The sequence below is a fragment of the Hyperolius riggenbachi genome, chromosome 4 (genome assembly GCF_040937935.1).
Source record: "Hyperolius riggenbachi isolate aHypRig1 chromosome 4, aHypRig1.pri, whole genome shotgun sequence".
NCBI lineage: Eukaryota > Metazoa > Chordata > Amphibia > Anura > Hyperoliidae > Hyperolius > Hyperolius riggenbachi.
Window position 1 is genome coordinate 476,489,946 of NC_090649.1, and position 27,996 is coordinate 476,517,941.

The window sequence follows — 27,996 nt, forward strand, 5'->3', positions numbered from 1 at the left end:
TGTTGCAGATTGGGCTGGCCAGAAATGTATACTGTTCCGCATGCGCAGTACGATTATGTAACGTGAGATCTCCTATTCTTTTATGCTGTGGACGATATCTCCACAGCCACGCCTCCTACATGCCCCAGATTTTGAGGGTATGGGGGGGACGCCAAAACCCGGCGGTTCCCAAGTTAGGTTTCATTGATCTATATCGGGATCCAGCAGGGTTTGGTGGCTGCACTTTGGCACAGAGGTAATATAGACAACTCTCCTCCATACCTTCAAAATTTGGGGAGTGTAGAAGGCGTGGCTGCGGAGATATTTGATGTAATTTGTTTACATTTGGCACTGAGCATGTGGATTACTGGGACCGTAAGGCAACTCTAATCCCGGTTTCACACAGCGAACTGTCGGCAAAGTTGCGGTGCATAACGCCCGTCGAACCGCCAGAAACAGGCTTTCGGGGAACACCACGCGGTGTTGCCTGTCTGGCCACCCGCCAAGCAGGAAGTGATGAGTGCTTGCCGTCACTTCTTGCTCCGGGTAGACGAAAGTGCACGGAAGCGTATTGTTGAAACACGCTTCCACACATGCATGTCGCAACGCCAACATTTTTAAAATCCCTGCATCGCCATAGAGTAACATGACTTTCGGTACGACGCAAGTACACACGTTAACGCAGTATTGTTCTAGCGTCGGGGACACGGCAAAAACATAAGTTCGCGCCGTAGCGTGGCAGTATGAAAGTCTCCATAGACTTTCATTGTCCGGCAGTGGAGTGTGGTAAAAATACCGCACCACAACACCCCGGTGTGAAAGGGCCCTGAGGCAGCACAATCGGACACTGCACAGGCAGCTGCAAGCGATTGGTACAGCCGGCACGGCAGCGTCCATCCCCAGAAGTCACTCGCTAGACTTGATGTGCAGCAGTTCTCTGCTTCATAGTAATCACGTGGAGTTGGTGACCGCATCGAATATCTGCTGCTGTCAGGTTTGGTTGCCATTCGATTGCATTACATAGCAGCCAGATGGCGCTCATTGCCTGGCACATGGGTGGCTGAACAACATGGCAGGCATGCAGTTCAGTCCATGTGTAACTGGCCTTATGTTGCCAGCTGCCACACTCCGGTATTCTTTCTCAGGCAGGTGGTTAAAGAGGAACTGTAACGGCAAAACGTCCCCTGGGGGGTACTCACCTTGGGTGGGGGAAGCCTCCGGATCCTAATGAGGCTTCCCACGCCGTCCTGCATCCCTCGGGGGTCTCGCTGCAGCCCTCCGTACAGCCGTGACGTAATATTTACCTTCCTGGCTCCTGCGCAGGCGCTCTGACGGCTGTCGGCTCCGAAGTAGGCGGAAATACCCGATCGCCGTCGGGTCCGCTCTACTGCGCAGGCGCAAGTCTCCGGCGCCTGCGCAGTAGAGTGTACCCGACGGAGATCGGGTATTTCTGTCTATTTCCGAGCCGAATGCAGCCACAGCGCCCCCGCTGGAGCCAGCAAAGGTAAATATTGAAATTACAGTCGGGCCTGTCGCCGGCTGTTCAGAGGGCTGCAGCGAGACCCCCTGTGGGACGCAGGACGGCGTGGGAAGCCTCATTAGGATCCGGAGGCTTCCCCCACCCGAGGTGAGTACCCCCCAGGGGATCTTTTTAAAGTTACAGAGTCTCTCTAAGCTAGGTTCCCTTCTCTCCTCTCTATTGACACTACATGCTGCTTGGCTTTAGCCAATCAGTTTATCTGTACAGTACTCGTTCCCAACAACCTCAAGTGTATACACCATCTACTCAAAGTATTCAAAATGTATTGCTCTTCATACTACATGGAAATGGTAAAATTGACCAATCAAGATAGGATGTGCGTACGCACTTTTAGAACACACACACACACACTTTTAGAACAAACACACACACACTTTTAGAACACACACACACGCACGCACGCACACACACACACACACACACACGATTGTGAGCTCCTCTGAGGACACTTGTAACTATGGTAGGTATTAGACTGTGAGATCTTTTTGAGGGACAGTCAGTGACATGACTATGTACTCTGTAAAATTCTGCAGAAGGTGTCCGTGCTATATAAATACATAATAATAATATGGTAGGACATTAGACTATGCCTATGGTAGGATTAGATTGCGAGCTCCTCTGAGGACAGTCAGTGACATGGTTATGTACTCTGTAAAATTCTGCAGAAGGTGTCCGTGCTATATAAATACATAATAATAATATGGTAGGACATTAGACTATGCCTATGGTAGGATTAGAGTGTGAGCTCCTCTGAGGACAGTCAGTGACATGACTATGTACTCTGCAAAGTGCTGCAGATGATGTCAATGCTATATTAACACATTATAATAATATGGCAGGACATTAGACTATGATAATGGTAAGGGGTAGATTGTGAGTTATTTTAAGGGACATGACTACATACTCTGTGAAATGCTGCAGATGATGTCGGCGCTTGGTGGATACACAATAATAATAAAGTTGTCTTGCATGCTGACACGCATCTCCCAGAGCAGCCCAGCAGGTGGCACTCTGTTCCCTTTCATTTCATCCTTCAGCCATAAATGAAATATAACTTTCCGCTAAGAACTACAGACGCTGCAGTTTATCTCTAGAAGTTTTATCCCGGTCTGTACAGAGGGCTTGAAAACCCCGCGTTATTCTCGGGTGACTCCTCAGACGAGGCTCATCCTCAAATCCTATAGCCGCCTGCGTTACCCAACAGTTCTTTTTTTTTTTTTTCCACTGCACTTTAAAGTCCTGCCTGACTCTTGCTTTGATGAATATCCAAAACCCAAATCACTGTGCCCAGCCTTCGATAACTCGCAGATCTGTTCCCGAACCCGCCGGGGGAAAGGCAGACTTATAAATCATTCACTGTCCGTAAAAAATGCGGTGACACCACTTGAAAGATGGGCTTTGTAATTTTTGCCAACTATATCACTTTACACTTTAAATACAACAAAAAAAACAAAAACTAGGGGATGAACAGGAGAGCGGCAATGTGACATGGCTTTTGTAATCGTTAAACTGTTGACAGCGGAGGTGTTTTGTAAATAAATAAAGAGTTTATAAGCAGTTTGATGTTTTTCAGGAGGAGGGGGGGGGGGGGGCTTACCAAAAAAAAAAGTTTTACCGGTCGGCTTGGATGAAAATAATTCACTTGTGTTCAAACGGTCCTTTGCTCCTGTCTGCTTTCCCCCCAGGAGCCCATATCTCTTATTTGTCTCCAAAAACACCATCCACCTGACCCGCTCCTGCTTACTGATGACTGCAAACGATCTTTTATCTGCTGGTCACATGCCTCGCAAAGTCACCGTCCCGGCGATATTCAGCTTGAAAGGACAGAAAGTTGAGTGCGTTCCACAGCAGGATCTGACCCCTCTCTATTAATATGCGAACATTTTCCATCAGTCCGCACGACGTGACGTCTTGTCAGGCGGAATTACGGCGGCCTGCCATCACTTTTATCTCACTTTTGTTTGAAAGATTACAAGTTTATAAACTATGAACCTGCGTTCTGTATGTTTCACTGATTTTCAATATAGATTTATTTTTCGCTGTATGTATAGTTTTGTCTATCTACATAATAATAACAAATATGGTAGGATGTTAGGCTATGACTGTGATAGGGATTAGACTGTGACCCCCTCTGAGGACAGTCAGTGACATGACTGGGTACTCTGTAAAGTGCTGCAGAAGATGTCAGTGCTATATTATTATGTCTTTATATAGCACTGACGTCTTCTGCAGCACTTTACAGAGCACATAGTCATGTCACTGACTGTCCTCAGAGGAGGTCATAATCTAATCCTACCATAGTCATAGCCTAATGTCCTACCACATTATTATTATGTATTTATATAGCACTGACATCTCCTGCATTACATTACAGAGTACATGGTCATGGCACTGACTGCCTCAGAGGAGCTTACACTCTAATCCTACCATAGTCATAGCCTAATGGCCTACCACATTGTTATTATGTATTTATATAGCACTTACATCTTCTGCAGCACTTTACAGAGTACATTGTCATGTCACTGACTGTCCTCAGAGGAGCACAATAGTAATCTACTGTAATCCTACAATAGTAATTGTTTGATGACCTGCCATGTTATTATTATGTATTTATATAGCACTGACTGTCCTCAGAGGAGCTCATAATGTTGCACCTTCTATAGCCACAGTCTTATGTCACATAATCTTATATATTATTTAACTGTGACATCTACCGCAGCTCAGAATTCCATAGTCATAATCTAATTGTAAGAATCTGCCAGGTTCTTGCAGCGTAAATCCCACATTTACTTTAAAGTGATCAAAATCAGATACTTGCCATAAGAGAAAGAAGCCTCAGGATCCTATTGAGGCTTCACTCACTACTCTGTGGTCAGTACCAGCTACCTGGCTGTCCTGCTGATCCTCTCCCAATAATACTTTTAGCCGTAGCCCCTGAACAAGCATGCAGCAGATCAGGTGTTTCTGATATTATTGTCAGATCTGGCAAGATTAGCTGCATACTTGTTGCTGGTGTTATTCTGACACTACTGCAGCCAAGTAGACCAGCAGGGTTGCCAGGCAACACGTATTGTTTTTAAGGTAATAAATATGGCAGCCTCCAAATACCGTATATTCCGGCATATAAGACGACCCCCCAACTTTTCCAGTTAAAATATACATTTTGGGATATACTCAAACTATAAGACTACCCCTCTTGACTGGTGGACATTTGTATACTGTACTATATGTACTGGTGCTATACTGTTTAAACAGGTACAGATACTGGTGCTGTACTGTATGTGGTACCCAGTATACAACAACCAGCCAATCACGGCAAGCGATGTACCTTATCGGCAATCGGCTGGTTGTTGTATACAAAGCCTTCCCAGTGAGGTGCCCCCTCACCTCGTCATCGGGGCTGCAATAAGTCACTTCTTTCCAGGAATCCTGGTGAGTGGATTTTCTTCTACCATACTTGCACTGCACCGCCCTTGCTGCTTTCATACGGTTGCCTCGGATGTTTTCGAGCTCCCTTCACTGTATGCGGCAACCATAGATTCCCCAATCCGGCTCGGAAGTTTCAGCACCCGCCCTATAAGACGACCCCTGACTTTTGAGAAGATTTTCCTGGGTTAAAAAGTAGTCTTATATGCCCGAATATACTGTACTTCCCACTTCAGGTTCTCTTTAAAGAGAACCCAAGGTGGGGTTCTAACAATGCTATACGCACACAGAGGCTGGGTCTGCCTATACTGCCCAGCCTCTGTTGCTATACAGATCCCCCCTAAGCCCCCCCCCCCTGCACTCTGCTATACCCCATAAATCACAGCCGCGCTGTCGACACGCAGCGTGTCGCAGCGGGCTGTGTTTACCTCTGTACTGTCAGTCAGACAGTACAAAGGTAAACGCAGCGCGGCTGTGATTTATGGGGGCAAGCAGAGCGCAGGGGGAACTTAGGGGGGATCTGTATAGCAACAGAGGCTGGGCAGTATAGGCAGACCCAGCCTCCGTGTGCAGCTAGCATTGTCCGAACCCCACCTCGGGTTCTCTTTAAATGTAGGCCCCGGTTGCTTGACTTCTCAAGCAACATAAAGCAACACCTATGCGGCATAAGGCAATGTCTGTCTTTGGTGGATAAATTAGTGTACTGTAACTATAAAGGTAGCCATACATCAGGCAATGATGGGCAGATTCGACCAAGAGACAAATCTCTCCCTTCTCTCGAATCTGATTGGAGAGAGATCTGTCGGCTGCCCATACTCCACAGGCCAATTTCCGATCAATTTCATGCTGAATTCCATCTGAAATCAGCCTTGTGACACCGCATCCGCCGGTTCGATGCTGTGCCCCAATGTGTTATGTGCCACCCTGTGCACTATACATGACATATCCGTGTCCACCGCTGGCTACGTCTTTCGTTCATACACGCGCTCCACATGGTTGCCAGCGTACACACAGGCGCGTGTGAGATTTGACACATGCAGCCACGTTACTCTGGTGACTACATGGCCACAGGGCACATTGTACATCTGTGTTCTCCCCAAGCTCTTTTAGGCGGGTGCTCCACCCGGCTAGTTTTGGTGAGCACCCGGCTGTCATCGGCTCACCTCCTCCTATGCTGTTAGCAGAGACGCGCTGGCCCTGCATTCTCTCATCTAGCCCCACCCGGCTATTTTTTCATGCAACCTGGGTGGAAAACAATTCTGGGGAGAACACTGCACATTAGGAGGGACAGCGTTGTGGGTTTTGCTCGTCCCTATATCGCTCGCCGTTACCGCTACGCACCCGATTGAGCAAGTCGGCCCTACATTTTGCATGTCCGACCGATTCGTGCGACCAGTTTCGGCGCTGTATTGGTCACATAGTCGATCGGGCATGCCCTTGGCGGGAGTGAATTTCATTGCATTCGATTGTAGCACCAATCAGATGGTCGATTATCTGCCAAGTATGAAAGGATGCCTATATTAGAGGGAAAGCAAGTCATTGACCCGTCCTCCCTCCCTCCCCCACCCTGGCTGCAGGGGCTGTATCTCTAGTAATTAGGCTTCTGCCTGCTGGAACATCCCACAACACTAGTATAGTGCAATACATAACTGTACTAGAACAGGTATCCCTGTGAATAGCAATCCTCCTAACATCCCCAGACTGGCTGATGACCCTGATGAAAACTGACTTGAAATATGGCGAGCCAAGTCAAAAGAGCATCAGAAGTATGAAGACAATGGCGGAGCAGCATAATCTGCGCGGAGACATCTGGTGCGCGAGCGGCTGTGCGCTGCGAGGAGAGATCCCTACCAGGAGAATGCGTCTCTTACTGTTAGTGGAAATGTCATGTTGTTCTGCAGTAAGGTGACCCAGGAGTGACATGAATTGCCCAAGCACTGCTCTAAATGACGCTTCTGTTAATTGTAAGAGACGTCCTTACCAACAGCTAAGAATGCTTAAACAGTTCGGGCCATTAACTCCTGTGTGCGCCGTGCTGACAGGCCTACGAGCCAGACAAGGTCTTCCAGATGCTTCGTAGTCCTTGTGAGCGAACTCCGCTTACATCTTTTTCACTTACCACTCATTTTTCAAGACCGGTTTACTGCGTGTCGTCAGCCAGCGGAGGGGAGATAGTTTGTGCTGAAAGTGTTAAGGTGCCCATTACCTGTACCATTTTTCCTTCAAATTCAATCTTTCGACGCACTTTTTACGAACGGTGTGGCGCATAGCTACGTGATACGATTCTTTGGTCGATTGGAAAAGGTAAAATTATCGAATCCAAATTTCTTAAATCGGCCCATAAATGGGATCAATCGACAATTGCCTTCCGATTCGTTACGATCGCTCAAATAACTTCGAAAGATCTTATCTGATGAAAAAAATTGTGCCTTTAATGGGCACCTTGACCATACATCAATCGATGTGCCTCCAGATCGACCGTTAGCTAGATCCCCCTCTGATCAAATCTGCTCAAGGAGGAATGTATTGCCAGCGGTTTGCAGTAGATTTCAGTGTGTATGTCTCCCCCAGCCCATGTGCCGTGTTGCAGGCCCATCTTTCACACCCCAAAGTGATTCCTGGCTGCTTTGGGTGTAACCGTGTGTGCCTGTATCCACGTAGCGGAAATTGAGCAGCAGAACGATCAGGCAGACATGTTGCGGCTCTGATTCGGAAAACATTGTCGAGTTGGAAGGTTGAGCACCCTGGGGCTCATGGGGGCTTATAAACATTCAACCTGGCCCACCCAAAATCATTTTTTGTGATCATTTTAGGCGTCCTTTTAGCCCTTGATGTGCATCAACTCGTTGTCGACATTAAAAAAAAAGTATTTGATGGGTGTGGTTAGTTCCAGGCACAGCTCGCTCCCACTTGTCCTCTCCTCTCTGCCACTCCCCCCTCCCCTCCCCTATCAGTAGAGCAGAACATGCTGGTTGCCAGGTAACTAAGCAGCGGGTTCTTTATTGGGAAAGACTGCACAAAGCAGTTCCCACTTTATAGTTTACCAGCATGAATGCCACAAGGTATTGTAAACTGCAGTTACACAAACTGAGTATGCAATCCTCCAGCCCCTCTACCATGACCCAAACACTATCTCTATAGTTGGCAGATTCCACACATTTTTAGTGCAGGGATAGGAAATCGCTTACAGCACCACCACTTTCTGCAGCTGATTGCTCATGCAGGCAGAGGAAATACCGGGGATCTCTGTACAGATTCCAGGCTACATGTACAGTTTATGCTTACAGTCAAATTTGAAAATGAATTGCCTGCTATCATGAAAGGTCCTTTTTAATAGCATTAAATTGCAAAAACATTTGTGCAGCTCTGATATATGCAGGAGTGGGTGTGTCCGGTTGTTGCACTCCAATGAATTCCAAGAAGCTGGGGAAAAAAGGCAGAGAACACCAGGATAGCCAATATAGTGTAGTATTTAAAACAAATGGAAATTTGAGCTAAGGATTCCTACTTACAAAACAGTAATGAGTAGGTGGAGAATTCCATCCCCAGAGGATCTGTTGAACGATTTTATAAGTGTTGTTGGTAGCTCTCCAATAAAAACATGGACTGCTGGACTAATGTCACAGAGGGAAGCCTCTGCCTAGGGGAGGACACAGGGATAGCGGGAAGAGGCGCCCCAACAAAAATAGTAATAAAGATTGTTAGAATTATCATTAGCCTTTCCTCGAGTAAGCAGTAGAGTATCAAAAAACACCATTTTATTGAACATTGATGACACGTTTTGCAAGTGTTAGCTTCTTCTTCAGTGTCGTAGTATCTTTGTGTAGAACACCGCCCGACTTGGAGCTCCGCCTTCTACACAAAGACACTGTGACCTTAACCTGAAGAAGTGGCTAAAACTCAAGAAACGAGTCATCCTTACATGTCCAATAAAATAGTGTTTTTTTTATATATACAATTTATATTGGAGTTTTTTGTAGCGCTACAGCCTCCCACCCATCCCTGATGTATGCAAGTTTTTAGCAAAAGTGGGACTTGACTTCAACAAGACAAAATTGTACTTTGCTATGGAAACTTCTGCTCTGCTTTGCTTTACTTTGCTATTAGTGTAGCCCACACCTAATCAATCCACTGCAGCCTAGCAAAGTCTGAATTCCTAATGGTCTTAGATTGCTGCTGAACCTAATGCGGGCCTCTTTTTTTCTGATTGCAGAAGTTGGAGGTATAGCGGAGGAGACGGAGGCCTGCGATTGGTGGAGTCTCGGAGCGCTTCTCTTTGAGCTTCTCACAAGGAAGGTATGTTTCTGAACTTCTTGATTAATAGAGAACGTTAATGAGGTTTTGTGCTGGAAAGTTCAAAGGGTCATTACTTCTGTTTGTTTTTCAGCTCAGCAAAGCAGATTTGTCATGGCTGCTGTACAGAATGAAGTCTTAAAATTAAGCCCTTAAAGTGAACCAGAGACGAAGCACCCTTATGTATTTTACCATATATATCAGTGGGGACATTAGAGTAAACACCTACCCTGCTCTCTGTTTCATTCTTCACTGCTCAGCCTGCTTCTAATCAGCCCTGATAAAATCCCGACTGAGCATTCAGTCTGGGTTTGCTCAGGAATCATTATAGCTGAGTCTGTCTTTTCTGATGTCTTTTCAGGCCCAAGCCTGCCCACTTCTGGCTCTGCTATAATGACTCAGCTATAATGATTCCTGAGCAAAGCCAGACTGAATGCTCAGTCGGGGGATTTTATCAGGGCTGATAACAAGCAGGCTGAGCAGTGAAGGATGAAGCAGAGAGCAGGGTAGGTGTTTTCTCTAATGTTCCCACTGATATATATGGTACAATACATGAGGGTGCTTCGTCTCTGGTTCACTTTAAACTGAAATAAAAATATGAGACTCAGTTGTATGTTCTATTTAGTGTCTGCAACAACTTTTTAGTTGTTGGTAGTCTAATTTAGGGAACTTAGCAGGAAACCTCATAATGAACAGTTGTTCTATCACAGCACTCTATGACAGCACAAGCCTTGGGATTGACCAAATAATGTGGCCGTACTTCATTATTATTATTATGGATTTATAATGCACCAACATATTCCGTGGCGCTGTAAAAAGTATGAAACAAACATGGGGTACATAATAATACAGACAACGGTACACATAATATACCAAATGCAGAGTTGGCTCAAAATACAGAATCGGTACAAAATACAGAGTTGGCAATTACAGGGACAGAATTAATATGAATAAATATGTAACAAATTCCAAGACACAAAAGGGTGAGAGAACCCTGTCCTTGCAATCAAATGCTGGGAGCACACAATGCAATTTACTGTTCAATTGACGGTAATCTGTATCTGACGGTAAATGGTATCATGTGTAATCTGTGTCCAAAGTGCTCTAGATTGATATAGGGATCAATGTTTCAATGATAACTTCGCAAAGTCGATCCTATATCGATCAGAAACAGATCAGACAGGTTGGAAATAATCGTACAACTCCGGTCGAAGTTGCATAGTGTGTCCCCAGAGTAAAGGAATGGAGGGGGAGGGGTGAGATAGTATACAATAGTCATACCAAGAGGCAGTTCTAGGTTAACTAGTAGGAGTACAACTTTGCCAGAGGTCAAGGTCAAAGGGGGAATGGCCTAAGGTAGAGCATATGCTTGATGGAAAAAGTGAGTTTTGAGGGCACGTTTAAAGATATCAAAGGTTGGAGAGTGACAGATGTGCCGCGGAAGGGTATTCCAGAGGAGGGGTGAAGCACGTGTGAAATCTTGTATATGTGAATGCGAGGAGGTGATTCTAGAGGAGGACAAAAGAAGGTCATGTGCAGATCTGAGATTGCGGTTGGGTTAATATCTGGAAACAAGTGAGAAGATGTACAAGGAAGAGAGATTGTGGAGAGCTTTGAAAGTTAGAGTGTAGGCCTGGTGCACACCAAAAAACGCTAGCAGATCCGCAAAATGCTAGCAGATTTTGAAACGCTTTTTGTTATTTTTCTGTAGCGTTTCAGCTAGCATTCTGCGGTTTTGTGAAGCGTTTTTGGTGTAGAAGATTTCATATATTGTTACAGTAAATCTGTTACTGAACAGCTTCTGTAACAAAAACGCCTGGAAAACCGCTCTGAACTGCCGTTTTTCAGAGCGGTTTGCGGTTTTCCTATACTTAACATTGAGGCAGAAACGCCTCCGCAATCCAAAAAATGCCTCACCCTGGGAGTATGCGTTTCGGCAAAACGCCTCCCGCTCTGGTGTGAACCACCCCATTGAGATACATTGACTAAGCGTATCCAGAAACGCTGAAAAAGCTGCTTGGTGTGCACCAGCCCTGAGAGTTGGAACAGGATCCTCTGGTTAATTGGCAGCCAATGTAGAGCTGGACAGAGAGGAGCAGCAGAGGAAGCCTAGCAGTTCGAGAGGTTGCTGTCCACCCAATGACATTAGAAGAATTTCCCTATGAGGTTTCCTGCCAGGTCCCCTACACTGGAGCAGCACCAATTAGTCGTTCCTTCAAAACTCCATGACGTAGGACTGTGAGACCCGCTAAGAGTTAAGAACGTTAATTGTTTGGCGAATTCTATACAGCACTGCAGAAAAAAATGTGTCAATGCTTTAGAAATGGGTAATGAAAATTACAATAGTAATAATGTGATCAGCAGTCAGCAGGCCGAGGACCTTCATCCTGTCCCTGACTGATGGTGACACTTATTTGTAACTTGATACTTCCCCGTGGTGGATCTGTCAGCCCTCCTGTGACGGCAACACCTTCTTATGGCGGTGGCCCGGCAGCGGGGGGTTAAATAATAGTGCTTAGGAAGCAGTCAGGATAATGCATAGGAAGCGTCTTACTTTACACTTTTCGGATTTCAGCTGTACAAGCAGGATCCTGGCTATTTCTAGGTTACCTCCAACATATAGGGACGGAAGATGAAAGTTAAGGTTACCAGATTTATGATGCTTACAGTTTCATATTTCTATTTTCTTGCGGAGGTTTTTGTCCTCCTCCTCCTCTAATGGATGTGATCGCGACAACATGTATGTGAGCGCGTGTTCTCACTTCAGTGTCTGCGCGTTCATGTGTGTCACGGTATTAGACAAGACAAATAACATTTATATTGCGCTTTTTTTCCTGTCGGACTCAAAGCGGCAGAGCTACAGCCACTAGGACATGCTATATAAGCAATAACAGTGTTAGGGAGACATGCCCGAGGTCTCCTACTGAATAGATGCTGGCTTACTGAACAGAAAGAGCCGAGATTCAAACCCTGGTCTCCTGTGTCAGAGGCCAGGGTTCAAATCTCAGCTCTGCCTGTTCAGTAAGCCAGCACCTATTCAGTAGGCAAGTCTCCCTGACACTACTACTGCCTATAGAGCGCGTCCTAGCTCTGGCGCTTTGAGTGCGCCAGGAGAAAAGCGCGATATAATGTTATTTGTCTTGTCTATAGTGGGCGGTAATTGCTTCCCCCGCTCGCTCGCTCGCTTATTTGACTTTTGCCGCACATAGCTGGAGGAGGAGCGGGGACAGGGGGACCCAGGTGAGGAAGGGCGTCCCCAGAATAGTATTGAGATATCTGCAGAGACAGGCATTTTAATCAAATCTATTAAGTTGGATCTTAAAGGGACTCCGAGCAGTGCAGAAACTATGGAAAGATGCACATCATTTTAAAGCGCTCTTTCTCCTCTTTCCAATGATATATAAACCGCCACCCTACGCCTTTTAGTTTTCGCTATTTTCGCGATTGAAATTGCCGCGGCCGCGATTTCGATAGCAAAAATAGAGAAAACTAAAAGGCGTAGGGCAACGATTTAGGTGTCGTCAGAAAGAGGAGAAAGAGAGCTTTAAAAGGATATCCATCAAGCCAAAGTTATATTGTATTACACAGGACGACACTTTCCCCAGTGTCAGCAGCTCCATTTTGCTGAATGCAGCTGCTGACTTTGACAAAAAGTCGCCCTGTGTAATACAATATAACTATGGCTTGATGGATATCATTTTAAAGCTCTCTTTCTCCTCTTTCTGACGACACCTAAATTGTTGCCCTACGCCTTTTAGTTTTCTCTATTTTTGCTATCGAAATCGCGGCCGCGGCAATTTCAATAGCGAAAATAGCGAAAACTAAAAGGCGTAGGGTGGCGGTTTATATATCATTGGAAAGAGGAGAAAGAGAGCTTTAAAATGATGTGCATCTTTCCATAGTTTCTGCACTGCTCGGAGTCCCTTTAAGATGTTTTTGAGATAGTTAAAATTGTGTTGTTAAAAACAACAATCATCTCAATGGTTTTTGCAGTGTTGAGGACCAGGCCATTCTCCCTACGCCAGTGGCAGATTATCTCCACCTGGTGTCGGTACTCCTGCTCATCATGTTTGGTGATGAGGCCAACTACGGTGGTGTCGTCCGCAAACTTGATTACTTTGGCAGTGTTTGCTGTAGATCTGCAATTGTTTGTATATAAGGAGAATAGGGACGGCGATCATACGCATCCTTGTGGAGCCCCTGTGCTGGTGGCCCTTGGTTGCGAAGTGATTGCACTAGCTTGATGGCCTGAGATCGGTTTCTGAGGAAGTCATGCCGGCCGGTCTTCTGTTCTTGATCCCCTGATAAAAGTTTGCTTTTGTCTTCTTTCTGCAGGCACTGGTGGATTGTCATCCAGCTGGGATCAGCACCCACACATCCCTCAACATGCCAGAGTACGTGTCTAAAGAGGCCCGATCCCTCGTCCAGCAGGTAATGTGTTGAAGACCCGACCCTAACGTGCGGCCGCGTGGTTGTGGCACATTAGTCACTATGTTTCCCTGCCTTTTGCTGACAATTCATATTTGAATCTTCTAAACCAGGGGTCCCCAAACGTTTTGGATTGAGGGCCGGGTCAACATACTTCAGACTGCTGGGGGGCCGGAGTATACATAAAATGATGTAGAAGTCTTTGCGGGCCAGACAGTAAAGCAGACCCAGGTGACAACCTGCAGTCCAATTGGGCAGCAGTGTCACCTGACTTGGAATTTTATTGGAAACCAGCGAAATTACTGCTTTCTGGCTTCATTCTATATGTGGAAAACCAATATTTAAAGATATCGCTGACCGCATCTGTAATAAATTTTGTGTATGGGGGGCCGGTAAAAAAGCTTCAGGGGGCCACATTCGGCCCACGACACTTAGTTTGAGGACTACTGTTCTGAACCTTCTACTGTTAAATTTCGTTCTACTCCAAAACTTAAAGAGGAACTCCAGTAAAAAATAACGTAATGAGCAAAAGTGTTTAATTTTTCAAATACAATATATTCTGGCGTATAAGACTACTTTTTAACCCTTGAAAATCATCTGAAAAGTCAGGGGTCATCTTATACGGCGGGTGTCATTGATGCTGGGTGATACGCCCAATCCTGTTACCGCCTCTCAGATCTCGCTGCTGAGGACTGTAGTGAAGCGGCGCAGGAGAGAATGTGTGAGATCTGAGAGGGTGGTGTATGGGATACAAGGGCGGGGCCAGAAGGGTGAAAGAGGCGTGTTTTATGGCACAGCGCGATCTTTTCTTACATACCGCTCTGATAAACAGGTAAACAAGGAGAGCTGACCAATCCAACCAGTCAATTGCCTATATACTGTTACCACTATATACTGGGTACCACATACAGTACAGCTCCAGAATCTGTTCATACACAGCACCAGTATATGAAGTTTTTTAATTTTTATTAGTTGTGCATTGGAAGAGGGGTAGTCTTATACAGCGAGTATATCCCAAACTCTATATTTTAACTGGAAAAGTTGGGGTTCGTCTTATACACCCAGTCCTCTTATACGCTGGAATATATGGTAATTATGTATAAGTGGTTTAGTCAGTGTTTTCCCATTGTAAAATCTTTCCTCTCCCTGATTTACAGTCTGACATTTACCACATGGTGACATTTTACTGTTGGCAGGTGACGTCACTGGAAGGAGATGCTGCTTGCTTTTTTTGCTGTTGGAAACAGCTGTTATTTCCCACAATGCAACAAGGCTCCTACAGTGTGATGTCAGCACCATGGTCCTGACATCACACTGTGGGAGGGGTTTCACCACAGCACCAGCCATACATAGCCCCCTGATGATCGGTTTGAGAAAAGGAATAGATTTCTCATGGGAAAGGGGGTATCAGCTGCTGATTGGGATGAAGTTCAATTCTTGGTCGCGGTTTTTCTTTAACAATCAGTTAACAACGTAGGAGTGAGAAAGCCAGAAGCTTGCAACTACATGTAAATGCATCCGTGACTTAAAGGAAACCTGAAGCGAAAATAAACTCATGAGATAATGAATTGTTTGTGTAGTACAGCTAAGAAATAGAACATTAGCAGCAAAGAAAAGAGTCTCATATTGTTTTCCAGTGCAGGAAGTAAAAAAAAAAACTTCAGTTGTTATCTATGCAAAAGCGCTTCTCTGAGCTCTTCCACCCAACTTGGGTCGAATACAGTCCTGTTTTCTAAAGCACTTGAACAGCCAAAAAACCGTGAGAGACAGCTTGAGATCAGCTTACACTGCAGGAAAATTCAGAGCGTCATTATTTCTGCTTTGTGTTATAGCTTAAAGAGAACCAGAGATGAAGCACCCTCGTGTATTTTACTACATTTATCAGTGGGAACATGACAGTAAACACCTACCCTGCTTTTAGTTTCATTCTTATCTGCTTAATTAGTCTATTAGCAGCTGTGATAAGAATCCCCGACTGGCTCAGTCTAGGTTTGACCTGGAATCATTATAGCTGAGTCACTCTTCTGTGGAGTCTTTTCAAGCCCAAGCCTGCCCCCTCCTGGCTCAGATTTCCTGCTTTGCATACTGAGAGCTGTGATGACATGGGAGGGGCTGCTCCTGCTGAGAGAGAAGCTCTGAAACAGACAAGTGTGGCTGCAATATGATCTGTGTGCTCTGTGTGCACTCTGTCTGCATATATGATAATGATGATGACTGCAGTTTCATTCCTATGAGAGACACTTCCTACAGGCAGCTGTACATCATACCAAAATGAAAGCACACCGATGAAAGGCTGCAGCAGCCTTTCTCATATAGCCTAGACAGCAGCCTAGTCTCATATAGCCTAGACAGCACATCCAGAACAACTCATAACCCGGAAGCAGAAGGGATATGAGCCGGCAGCCATATTGGATTTTTCCTGGAGCAATAATGAATAAAAAACACTAAAAAAGGCACACCAGAGCGGCGAAATTATCAGGTAGAGCATTTATTCTTTACAAGCTATCGACCGATAAGTTTATTTTGTGTGAAACGTTCATCTCTGGTTCCCTTTAAAAGACAGTGTGTGGTTTTTTTTTCAAACTGCTAATAAGTCTGAAGTAATGTTATATATAAAAAAAGCAAAATAACTGAAAATAGAAATATGAGACTCTTTTCTTTACTACTAATATTCTATTCATTATCTGCACTATCCATACAATTCATTTTCACGTTTTTGTTTTTTTTTTTTACTTTTGCTTTGCTTTAACCACTTCCCCCCCAGGCGGTTTTTACCCTAATGGACAAAGCGATTTTCACCTTTCAGTGCTCATCCCTTTCATTTGCCAATAGCTTAATCACTACTAATCACAATGAAATGATCTATATCTTGTTTTTTTTACCACCAATTGGGCTTTTTGGAGTTGATATTTGTTTTCAGTAATTACTTTTTTTTCTATGCATTTTCAAGGGAAAAACAAGGAAAAAATGAAAAAAAAAGACACTATTTCTCCAATTTCATCCCCTATGGTTTTAATATAAACACTGCTACTGTGCATAAAACCCACACATTTTATCTGCCTATTTGTTCTGGTTATCACAAAGGTTTTAATTATGTCCCTAGTACAAAGTATGGTGACAATATATCATTATATTTTCTTTGGTGGCTTTTTTCTTCACAGTTGTCACGTGCACGGGAATGCACCCGCGGGAGCGCGCATGTGCACGCACGCACGCGCACAGCGGCAGCAACACCGTCTGACCTATAAAAACGTCCTGGAGCCATTAAGAGGCTTTAGCAGGACGTTTTTATAAGTCAGCATGTCATTAAGTGGTTAAACTATTTTCCAGTCTTCCTAAAAACAGTACTTCTAACTGCTGGTTCAGACGGACGTCTGTGTGGCGTCGCTTTTGCGGGCGTTGCGGCTGCACTATCAGGCTTTCAGTAGCCTTCGCGTCGCGTTCCGATGCGGTCGCGGTTTTTCTTCCCCTAGGGGGACATTAGCCGTCGCGGTTGGCCGCCCCCTGGAAGCTACATGTCGCTTCCAGGGGCAGTTCGAACGCTAACGAAAACGGGACCTGAACGCCGCGTTCGTGTAAACGCGCAAAAGCTCAGGGTAAACGCTCCCATTCACTTGAATGGGAGCGTTTACCGCGGCGTTCTGAACCAGCCCTAAAGAAGATCACAGTAAAACCTATCCAGCTGAGGCTGACGCTGCCTGTACCGAGCTTCCCTCTGCCCAGACCTGCTGCAGGATCATTGTAGTTTTGCGATTTGGAAATTTCTAAAGCCAAAAGATCAGCAGGACAGCCAGGAAATTAGCATTTTTTAGAAAGAGGTCAGCAGTGTCGGCTTTAATAATCTCTTCTAAGGGATTAGTTTCAATTTCATCCTATTTTCTTTATCTTCATTCAATCTATCAGTTATATTCCAGTTTTATTATGATGATTATTTTTAGCTTAGAATATTATAAAAAGTGTTTAAACGCACACTTTTGTGTTGGGTTTTTGTTTGTTTTCTTTTGTTTTTTTCTTTTACACTCTCCTCTGTTCTCTGGACCTCAGTAAAGCTTTGTAACTTTTTAAAACGGACCTGAACTCAGAACTTCCTCTCTCCTCTAAAAGATAAGCATCAGACTAATACCATTTAAAGTAAAAAAACATTTCTTTGTTACCACTGATAGAAATCCTGCAATAAATCTGCAGTGTGTCTACTTCCAGCTCTCATGAAAGCAGACAGGGTTGACATCCCGTGTTTAAAAATTAGCTGCTCTGCTGAGGCAGCCAGCTGACACTTCTAGGAGATCAAATTACAGTTGTGATTAGTCACATGGGGGGGGGGGGGGATTAGAGAGGCTAAACACTCTAAATACATGCAGGGTGCATTCATCTCTGTTTTCCTTCTGTCCTGTGCAAGAGTTCAGATCCACTTTAATATGTAAACTTGTAGTTCCGCAGGTGAATAAATAAGGAGTTGATATAAAAATTAGGCGGGATTCTACACTGTGTAAAAATGCTTTTTTTTTTTTCCGGCTCCGTAGAGGTTTCCTGACTGGGCAGGAAGTAATTTATCAAAAATGAGGCCTCAGGATGGCATTTAGGCAAGCGAGCAGACACAGTTGTGGGTGGAAGCTGGAGCTAGTTTGGCATTTCAAGGGTACCTGTAGGGAAAAATGTGCCCCAAATTAGTCCGAGAAGCCTTTGGTTCCTCCAGAGGCTTCCCCCCCCATCCTAATCCAAATGGCCGTTCCAACGCTGTGTCCCCCAAAAGTCCATGGACAAGGGGTCGTCAATGGCTTGCACATGCGCAGCAGTACGGACCCGAGCAGACTTGTTTTTTCCATGGAAGCCCAAGCGAGTCCATGTGACTGCTCAGGCGCAGTGCAGCCAAGCCCCTGGGATCTTCAAGGTCTCAGCGTGGGAACGGCCTGCGGTGGAAAACTGAGGAATAGGGATAGCAATCCTCAGGTGAACTCATGGACAATCATGTGATCAGTTTAATCAGCTGATAAAACAAATCACATGCTCCTCCATGAGTTCTCCTAAGCATTGCCATCCCTACTCTAGAAGCCTCTGGAGGACCTAGAAGCTTCCCTCTCCCGAGTTTAGTATCTGAAATGTCAGGTTGCAGAGTTCAAGGGTTTGCTTTAAAGGACTTCCGAGGCCAAATTTAGAATTATTTTTTTTTAAAGTTAGATATCTGCATCAGTTTGGAAGACACGGAGGACGCCGTCCGCGCCCTCCGTGCCATTCCGCCAGGTCCCCAACCCTCAATAGTCCCCCTCCCCCCCCCCCCCCGAACGGCTCCTGACCGCACGGCCCGGGTCGGCTCTCCTGCCGGCACAAAGATGGCCGCCGGAGCCGGCCGTGGCTGCGCAGTCCGCATAGCCGCGAGTGCGGCTGCGCAGCTCTAGGGCCAACTCCCCCGATCCACGCTACAGGAAACGTGGATCGGGGGGTTGGCCCTAGAGCTGCGCAGCCGCACTCGCGGCTATGCAGACTGCGCAGCCGCGGCCAGCTCCGGCGGCCATCTTTGTGCAGGCAGGAGAGCCGACTCGGGCCGTTCGGGGGGCTATGGAGCGGCGGGGACTCGGCGGAACGGCACACAGGGCGCGGACGGCGTCCTCTGTGTCTTCCAAACTGATGCAGGTATCTAACTTTTTTTAATTTATTTTTTCTAAATTTGGCCTCGGAAGTCCTTTAAGGTAGGACTGTGGAGTTGGAGCAATTTTTAGGTACTCTAAATCAGTGGTTTGATAAACTGAGGAGTGGGAGTTGGAGTCGGATCATTTTCCTGAGTGCTGGCAGGAAACGCACAAATACAAAAACTCCAAGTACATGAAGTCCAGATCAAGATTTTAACCTAGCGGTCCAAGATGAGAGTCCTCTCCATTATGTCACCCATTTCAAACTGCTGCCTTCTTGGCAGGGTTAATGATCCTACTGTATATGCAGAATTTTTACCTTTTCACTTCTACCCACTTAGCCACCATGCTTCCCAAATCCTAGACCTCTTCCTCATTCTCCATGTGATAGGCCATCCCTAAACACAGATCTCAAATCGGCCAATGCTTCTTCCACGTCGGCTGAGATTTCTTTAGCATTCGGGATAAAACGTACAGCTTACGTCAGCGAATCGAGCAAATAGATTTGACGTTTTCCTCTTTTTTCCCCCCTCAGCTTTGCTTATTTTATGAACAGCTGGTTTGGAGAGTATTCCCGCCCCCAGTGAACGCCGCGATTCACAGATAAAATATTCAAATGGCAAATGTTGTCAAGCGCCGGCTTATCTGACAACGTACTTCTGAAGACACCATTCAGGTGCCTTTACCGGCGTCAGCGTTTCCCTCCAGATCTTGGCTCATCCGTTCCCCGAGATCTTGACAAGGCTGGCAATGGGAAGAGAGGAATTAAGCGCAAAGAATTCCCTTTGCCTCCCTCTTCTGCGCTGCCTAGAGCAGATTTTTGGCTCCGTAGAAGCGCAAGGAGGGAGGGGAGGGAAAAGCGGGAGGCTTCTGATGATCTGTGTTCGTTCCCCTATTAGAAATGGGATCATTTCAGACATCTGTGTTTTACAAATTCTCTCTGATGGCAGACTTGTCTCATTTTGTCTGCCTCGCACTTGTCAAAATACATCCTACTCTTTGCACATCACATCTGAGACCCGAGCGATCTGTTCTGTAAGGGAGATCCAAGGACACCGTCTCCCTGGAGAGTTCTGTGCAGGAGGTAGCGCTGCACTCTCTACTAGAAGGGCAATTATGTAAGGTGCTTTTTTTTACTTTTACAGAAACGAAACTTCACAAGCAATGATGGTTGTGATTTTATTAAGGGAACATGGAGTTGCTACTTCTTAAGAGCCTCTGCCATGTTAGTTTTTAAAGCGTTCAGAATGTGTTTTTTTTCCTTCAGCATTTATTTGAATACTATTTCTATATTTTTAATGCATTTTTAAAAAAATTTCAAAATACAATAAAAAAAATATTGGATGTAGGGCAGAGGTTTTTTTTTATATATATATTTTTGAAAAACATTTTATTAAAGCGTGACTAAGATCTATACATAATCAATTGATAAAAAAAAAAATTTGGCACCCTCACAATAAATGTACTGTAACTGTAACATCTTTTCCTGTGTCTCAAGCCCGACGGTAAATACTGTTCTTTTCTTTATATTCATCCCGGGCGAGCCTCCATCTTTATCTCACTTCTGCATGAAAATTGCTCTAAAATTTTTCCCATAAATCACAATCGCTGAAAAAATATTCGGCTTCAAAAATAAGGAACTTTCAGGTTAAAACAAATACTTTCTCCTGACTGTGTCATTATTATTTATTGGGGGTAGAGATTGCAATCCATTTATAATTTTTTTATTATTATTATTTGAAAAACAGAGTTTAATCTCGCTTTAATGAATAATTAGGTTTAAAATTAGTTATATTAAACAAACCTAAAAAATTAAAAAATGTAAAAGAAAACTGTTCCAGAACAAAAAAAAAAATTGTTTTACTTTTTGCTGAAAATAAAATCTTGATCTGTTAATTGGTGCACTAAGGGTTTCTCTTTTATATTTATGCAAAAGCTAGGGTTTTTTTTTTGTTTGCTTTATATTCTTTTCATTCTGTATGGTTCATTGAAAATAATTTTGCATTAATTGCATGTAAAATTTTTGCCAGAACTGGGGGGTTTTATTTTTTCCCAAAAATCAAAGAAAAAAAATATGATGAAACAGTTCACTGCTGCTAAACTACACGCCACTGACTTGGAGGTCACTGACATTGGCCATTCCCTCCCAGCCGTGTAGAGGCATGGAACTGATGTGCACCACATAGTAGGGGAAAAGGGAGTTTGATATCTGGTCTTCCTAATAAAGTCACGCCCCCCCCACTGAACCATAGCCACTGTGGTGTCAGACGTGGCATTAGCTCCTAATGACTGAGAGAGAGTGGAAGGGAGCAGTGTGTTGTGGCAATATCGGCACAAGTGAATTAGGATTAAAAATCAAAATCGGCGACAGTAGTCCTAAAGAAAACTCCCCTGGTGGGTACTCACCTCGGGAGGGGGAAGCCTCAGGGTCCCAATGAGGCTTCCCCCTCCCCTGTAGCTGCAGGCAATCCAGCACTGGCTCCCCCAAAGCGTCCCGCAATCCTCCCCCGACAAGCCTGATAAGCGCTGATATATTTACCTTCCCTGGCTCCAGCGGGGGCGCTGTTGCGGCTCTCCGCACGGAGATAGGCGGAAATAGACGATCTCTGTTGGGTGCGCTCAACTACGCAGACGCAGGAGGCTTGCGCCTGCGCAGTAGAGCGGACCAAACGCGATCGGCTATTTCCGCCTATCTCCGAGCGGAGAGCCGATACTGCGCCTGCGCTGGAGCCGGGAAGGTAAATATTTACATCCCCGCTGTACGGAGGGGCACAGCGAGACCACCATGGGACACAGGAGGATGGGGGAAGTGGATCCGGAGGTGAGTACCCATCAGGGGAACTTTTTTTAGTTACAGGTTTTCTTTAATAGGGGACTGCTGCTAAAGACAAGACAAGTGCTAATGTCCCAGCTAGAAACCAACAACACAAATTCAGTGCAGGTCTGGTGTAGCAGTCACATCCCTTACTGAGTGTAGTTTTCCTTCTTAACACAGAAGGTATTTGCGATAATTCAGATTGAAGTGTGTAACTGTGGTTACCCACAATGCACACCGCTGAATATGCAAATGATCTCTTTATTCCCCTGAAGCCAGGCCCACATCCAGAACTGCTTGTGTATAGCATCGCCTATGGTTTATAAAATGTACAGAGCCACATCAACCTAACATGCAGACAGCCTCATGGAGCTGCACTGTATATGTCTTCACTTAAAGGACCTCGGTCACCGAAAATCTTAAAATGTAAAATATATGTTAACATATACAATTAAGAAGTACATTTTTTCCTGAGTAAAATGAGCCATAAATTACTTTTCTCCTATGTTGCTGTCACTTACAGTAGGTAGTAGAAATCTGACAGAACCAACAAGTTTTAGACTAGCCCACCTCTTCATGGGGGGTTCACAGGGATTTCTTTATTTTCAAAATGCACTTAGTGAATGGGAGTTGCTCAGGGAGGTTGGCCAGCACCTTTGTACAAATATTTTTTCAGGGAATGTCTTTATAAAGGATAAAGGCCATGCTGAGAATCCCCTATGGAGAGATGGACTAGCCCAAAACGTGTCGGTAATGTCAGATTTCTACTGCATACTGTAAGTGACAGCAACATAGGAAGAAAGTAATTTGTGGCTCATTTTACTCTGGAAGAAATGTACTTCTTATTTGTATGTGTGTTATATTTTAAGATTTTCGCGACAGTTCCTCTTTAAAGGAAATCTAAAAAGGAAAAAAAAAGCAGTTTAACTTACCTGGGGCTTCTTGAAACCCCTGGAGTTATCCTGTGCCTGCGCCGTCCTTCAGAGACCCTCTCAAAGCTGGCCGATGACATGCCTCCTCACCCTGTCCCCGCGCATGCGCAATACGGGAAAATGGCTAATGCACAGAATGTTCCCGGCAACACTCACTAGCGACTGGACATGCTTTGAGGGGGGGGGGTCGCTGCTCGCTGGAGGGTCTTGGAAGGACAGCGCGGGCACAAGATGACTCCAGGGGGATGCTAGAAGCCCCAGGTAAGTTAAACTTCTTTTTTTCTTCAGCTTAAATAACTCTAAGTTTCCTTAAACTTTTTGTTTGTTTTCATGTACCTTCTGTCCACATTAATCCATGCCATGCACTGATGAGGATCAGCCAGTCTGAAACAGTCTGAATGCATGTTGGATGATTGTGGTTCTGTACAATTAACAATCTGACACATCCTAGCATTCCATCTGGAGGTGTGTTTAGCTTTCAGGGACAACAAAGGGATGATTGACATATTCTGCAGTGATGCATTGTGGAAGACCTCATATGCTCACTCCAACCTGAATAATCGCAAATCTAAGAAGGCTAATTTCTGTTTTGCACAGCAATTTTAGTAAGAGGGCTTTTTGGTCCCTTACACAATCCTAGGAGTTCTGGTTCACCATGAGCTTGCTGTGCAATATGTACTTTCCGACTAGTAAAACTCCCCCCAGCACCTCCCCCTAACCATAAATGGATCTTCAGTAACCCAAGTAGAGTTATTCAAGTTTCTTAGGCCCACAATCTCCAACAACCTAAAACGGGACAACAATACTGCCACTCTCATCAAGAAACAGCAACAGAGGATGTACCACCTACGGCAGCTGAAAAAGTTTTCCTACAACAAAAAATAATGGTGCAGTTTTACACTGCGATCATCGAATCCATCATGACATCATCTATGACTGTATGGTTCAAATCCTGCTCAGTACTAGAAAAGGGGAGGCTGCAGTGCATCATCCGAATAGCAGAAAGTATAATTGGCTGTAGCTTGAGGTGCAGAAAGAGAGCGACTAAGCTTGCCTCTGAACCCCTCTCACCCTGCTGACTCCATCTTCCAGCTTCTGTCTTCAATGTAAGATACTGGCCAGTTATAACGAAAACTTCCAGGCATAGCTGTGTTTTCCCCAGAATTTTTTTTCCAGTCGGGTGGCATGAAAAACTAGCCGAGGGGCATGAAAATTTAGCCGGGTGGGGCGAGATGAGAGAATGCAGGACCGGTGCTTCTCTACACAACTCTGCTTACAGTATAGGAGGAGGTGAGCTGATGACAGCCGGGTGCTCACCAACACTAGCCGGGTAGAGCACCCGGCTAAAAGAGCCTGGGGTGAACACTGCATAGGAACAGCTTCTTCCCTCAGGCATTTGCCAGAACCATGCTAGATCTGCTAGAACTTGCAAGCATTACTGCATAGAACTGAAAATAAACACTTCTCACCCTGTTTACTGCCACTATAACGTATATACTGTCTTTGACTTGTAATATCTATACCAGGGGTAGGGAACCTATGGCTCGGGAGCCAGATGTGGCTCTTTTGATGGCAACATCTGGCTCACAGACAAATCAGTAGGGGTTGATTCACTAAGCTACATTGCTCAAGCAGCACAGCTTAGTGTGGCAGAGCAAGTACATTTTTCAAAGTAGGCGTGCTACTGCTGTAACATGCACTGCTAACTTACGCTACCCCCAAAACTAACAGCTGCTCCAATTGTCCCATTCTGGGCCCTGTCAGGTCCAGTGACTATGTAGGATGAGATCCCTGCACTTTGACCGGCCCAATAGGTTGCCTGTCACTTGACAGGCAGCCTATTGGGCCAAAGTGTGGGGATCTCATCCTACAAAGTGAACAAACCCCCAAGTCCGCTAGCTAATTGTACAAGCTGTTAGTCGGTATTTCTCCTGTCTGGCTTTCGGGGAAATTGCTGATGTTGCTGAAACCCAAGAGAAGCTGAAGACGTGTCTGACACTTCCGCTGCCCGTTGGATAAACTGTATACACATCACCATGGAAACAGGGATGCTAGCCCTCTGCTGCGCATGCACACTGTGCCAGTTTGAAACCTATTGTATGGCTCCCACGGAAATACATTTTAAAATATGTGGCGTTTATGGCTCTCTCAGCCAGAAAGGTTCCTGACCCCTAATCTATACTGTCTGGCCTTATATTGTTTTATGTCTGTTAAGCAACTGTCAAGTCAAATTCCTTATAAGTGCTAACTTATTTGGCCAAATGAATTGATTCTGATTCTGATTAGACAACATCCTAAATCCCCATCAGTTATTTGGGCAAGACACAAAGGTCAAACCTTTAGCAGAAGCCACATATCCCTGGCCTTTTGTCTAAAAGTCTGTGAGCTTTGCCTCGGCTTCCGTGTAGACCAGACCAGCAGCCCTGCGAGGTCACCCCTGATCCTTCATGTCTGAGGAGAATCCGTACAGGCCACCTGTGCTGCTGGACCAGAAGTAATAAACAAGGGGCAAGGCCTGCTCTGGAATTAACCTTTGCTCTTTGTCACGACCCAACAACTTCATAATACCTTCTAACACCCCAACAAGTGGCCACCGGAGAGATGCTGCTTGTGCCTGGTGTTTACAGGAGGAAGCCCGCAGTGAGTGGTGTCAGGAAGTCCTTGGCAGGAAAGGGAAAGACTCTAGTAGCATGGTGGGAGCTTGTCTGTTTTTCCTTTCCTTTTCCACTCATGAATGTCACAGACTCGTCCAGGGGGAGCAGCTTGGGAGATTAATGCTTCTCTGTACCCTGCCTTACAGGCCCTTTGGCTTTATTGTCATATGTTTCCTCCGCTTTGTAGTGGCAGATGAAGACAAATGTTTTAATGGGGAAAATTCCATCCTTATACGTAACTGTGGACTTTTCAATACACTAATGTGTGTGCTACTTATAATACAGTGTTAAGAGGAAGAGACGTTACCAGGATTCGACATTGATTCATCGGACTGTAGTGTGGGCTCTTAACTGGTTTAATAGCCACTACCAGTGTATCGGTTGGAACTGTGGAGTAGCGCACATCTCTTATTTCATTTATTCTTGTTTGGATGTTTTCAGTGGCATTAAAGAGACTCTGTAACAAAATTTTGAGCCTTATTTCTTCTATCCTATAAGTTCCTATACCTGTTCTAATGTGCTCTGGCATACTGCAGCCTTTTCTAGTTGCACTGTCTCTGTAATAAATCTTATCTTCTTTCCTCTGTCGGCTCTGTCGGGCTCAGGCTGGAATGTGTGGAATGTGCAGCACTGCTTGTGATAGGCAGAAGCTTTACACACCCTCTCCAAGCTCTGCATGAGTCACACAGTGAGCTGTTCTCAGCCTATCATACTCTGTTTAGAAGCCATGTCTTTTGTTTGTAAACACTGCCTAAAACTGGCAATTACAAGCCAGGACTGCAGCAGGGAGTGGCAGGAAGAGCACAGAGGGGCCCAGGACAACATAATGAAGAGAATGGTATGCTTTTTATTGTAAGAATTTTAGAGTACAGATTCTCTTTAACAGAAGTGCAGCAAACTCAGAAAGATAGGAAGTTTTAGGTTCAGGGGAGAGCCCCAATATACCTAATCTATTTAGTACTAAAATAGTGTTTAGTACTGTTAAAAAAAAGTCTCCTTGATTTTTTTTCTTGGCATTATCTAACAATAACCCTTACATTTCTATAGCGCTTTTCTCCCATAGGACTCAACGCGCTTAGGCTCTCTTAGATTCAGTAGTTGGTAGTAGGATGAAGTATTCACACAACAAAAGTTATATTTCTGCAAATGCCAAACTGAACAAGTGGGGTTTTCCGTCTGGATTTAAACACGTCCAGGGATGGAGCTGTCCTGATCTGCTGTGGTAAGGAGTTCCATAACGTAGGAGCAACATGACAGAAGGCTCTGGGACCAACAGCTTCTAGGTGGACTCTGGGTATGACTAGATTATTAGATTATGTGGATCTGAGATGGCAGGGATTGCTACGCAGCTGCAACATTTCTTTCATGTATCCAGGGCCTAGATTATTCAGGGATTTAATGTCAGTAGCCCGATCTTGAATAGGACCCGCCATTCTATAGGTAGCTAGTGAAGGGAGTGCAGGACTGGCGTTATGTGGCAGTGACGGGGTTGGTTGGTTAACAGTCTGGCAGCAGTATTCTATATCAGCTGTAGGCGGTACAAGTCCTTTTTTGGAAGGCCAGTGTAGAGAGCATTGCAGTAGTCCAGTCGGGATGTGATGAAGGCGTGGACTAAGGTTAGCAGATCTTCTGGGGGGATGAGGTGCTTGATTTTTGTGATGTTCTTCAGGTGAAAGTAGGATGATTTCACCACAGCACAGATGTGAGCTCTCAAGTTTAAATCCCCATCAATTAGAACTCCCAGGCTACTCACATGCTCAGAGCTGCGTAGGTCCGTGCCTCCTATTCCCAGTGGTGAAGACTGCAAGTGAACTTGTTTTGTTGTCATGCTCTGCCCTCCAATCAGAAGGACTTCAGTTTTATCTGCATTTAGTCTCAGCCAGTTGTTACTGAACCATTGCTGTAGTTCAGCTAAGCAGGTGTTTATAGTTGGAGTTGGTTCTATCACACCAGGCTTCAAGGAAAGATATAATTGGGTGTTATCAACATAGCAGTGGTAAGTCAGACGGTGTTTTTGGATTCGTTTTCCAAGCGGTAACATGTAAAGCAGGAAAAGCAGGAGAGAAATCTACAGTTTCCCCAAAATTAAGACATCCCCCACAAGTAAGTCCTAGTAGGAATTTTGAGCATGCTCGAAATATAATCCCTACTCCGAAAGAAAGCCCTAGCGGCAGAAAGGGGAATAAGTATGGCAACTTGTGTTATTACTGAAGCCGATGGCCTCATGGGCAGGCCCTTATTGAAAAAACAGTGCCACCATAGGAGACTATGATAAAAGACGCATTTAGTGGCATAAGAAGGAAAT

At 45.0% G+C, this 27,996-nt stretch overlaps 1 protein-coding gene across 3 annotated transcripts in view; it reads left to right on the top strand.

Moving 5' to 3' along the window:
* Positions 1-27,996, top strand: part of RPS6KC1 (ribosomal protein S6 kinase C1) — a 224,987-nt gene that overhangs the window by 192,847 nt on the left and 4,144 nt on the right. For 2 of the 3 annotated variants that reach the window (XM_068232949.1, XM_068232951.1), the window contains 2 exons: positions 9,159-9,241; positions 13,574-13,669. In XM_068232949.1, the coding sequence (XP_068089050.1) occupies positions 9,159-9,241; positions 13,574-13,669 (179 nt within the window). Of the gene's footprint in view, positions 1-3,204; positions 3,421-9,158; positions 9,242-13,573; positions 13,670-27,996 lie in introns of those variants that run through there. The other variant, XM_068232950.1, reaches the window with a different exon arrangement.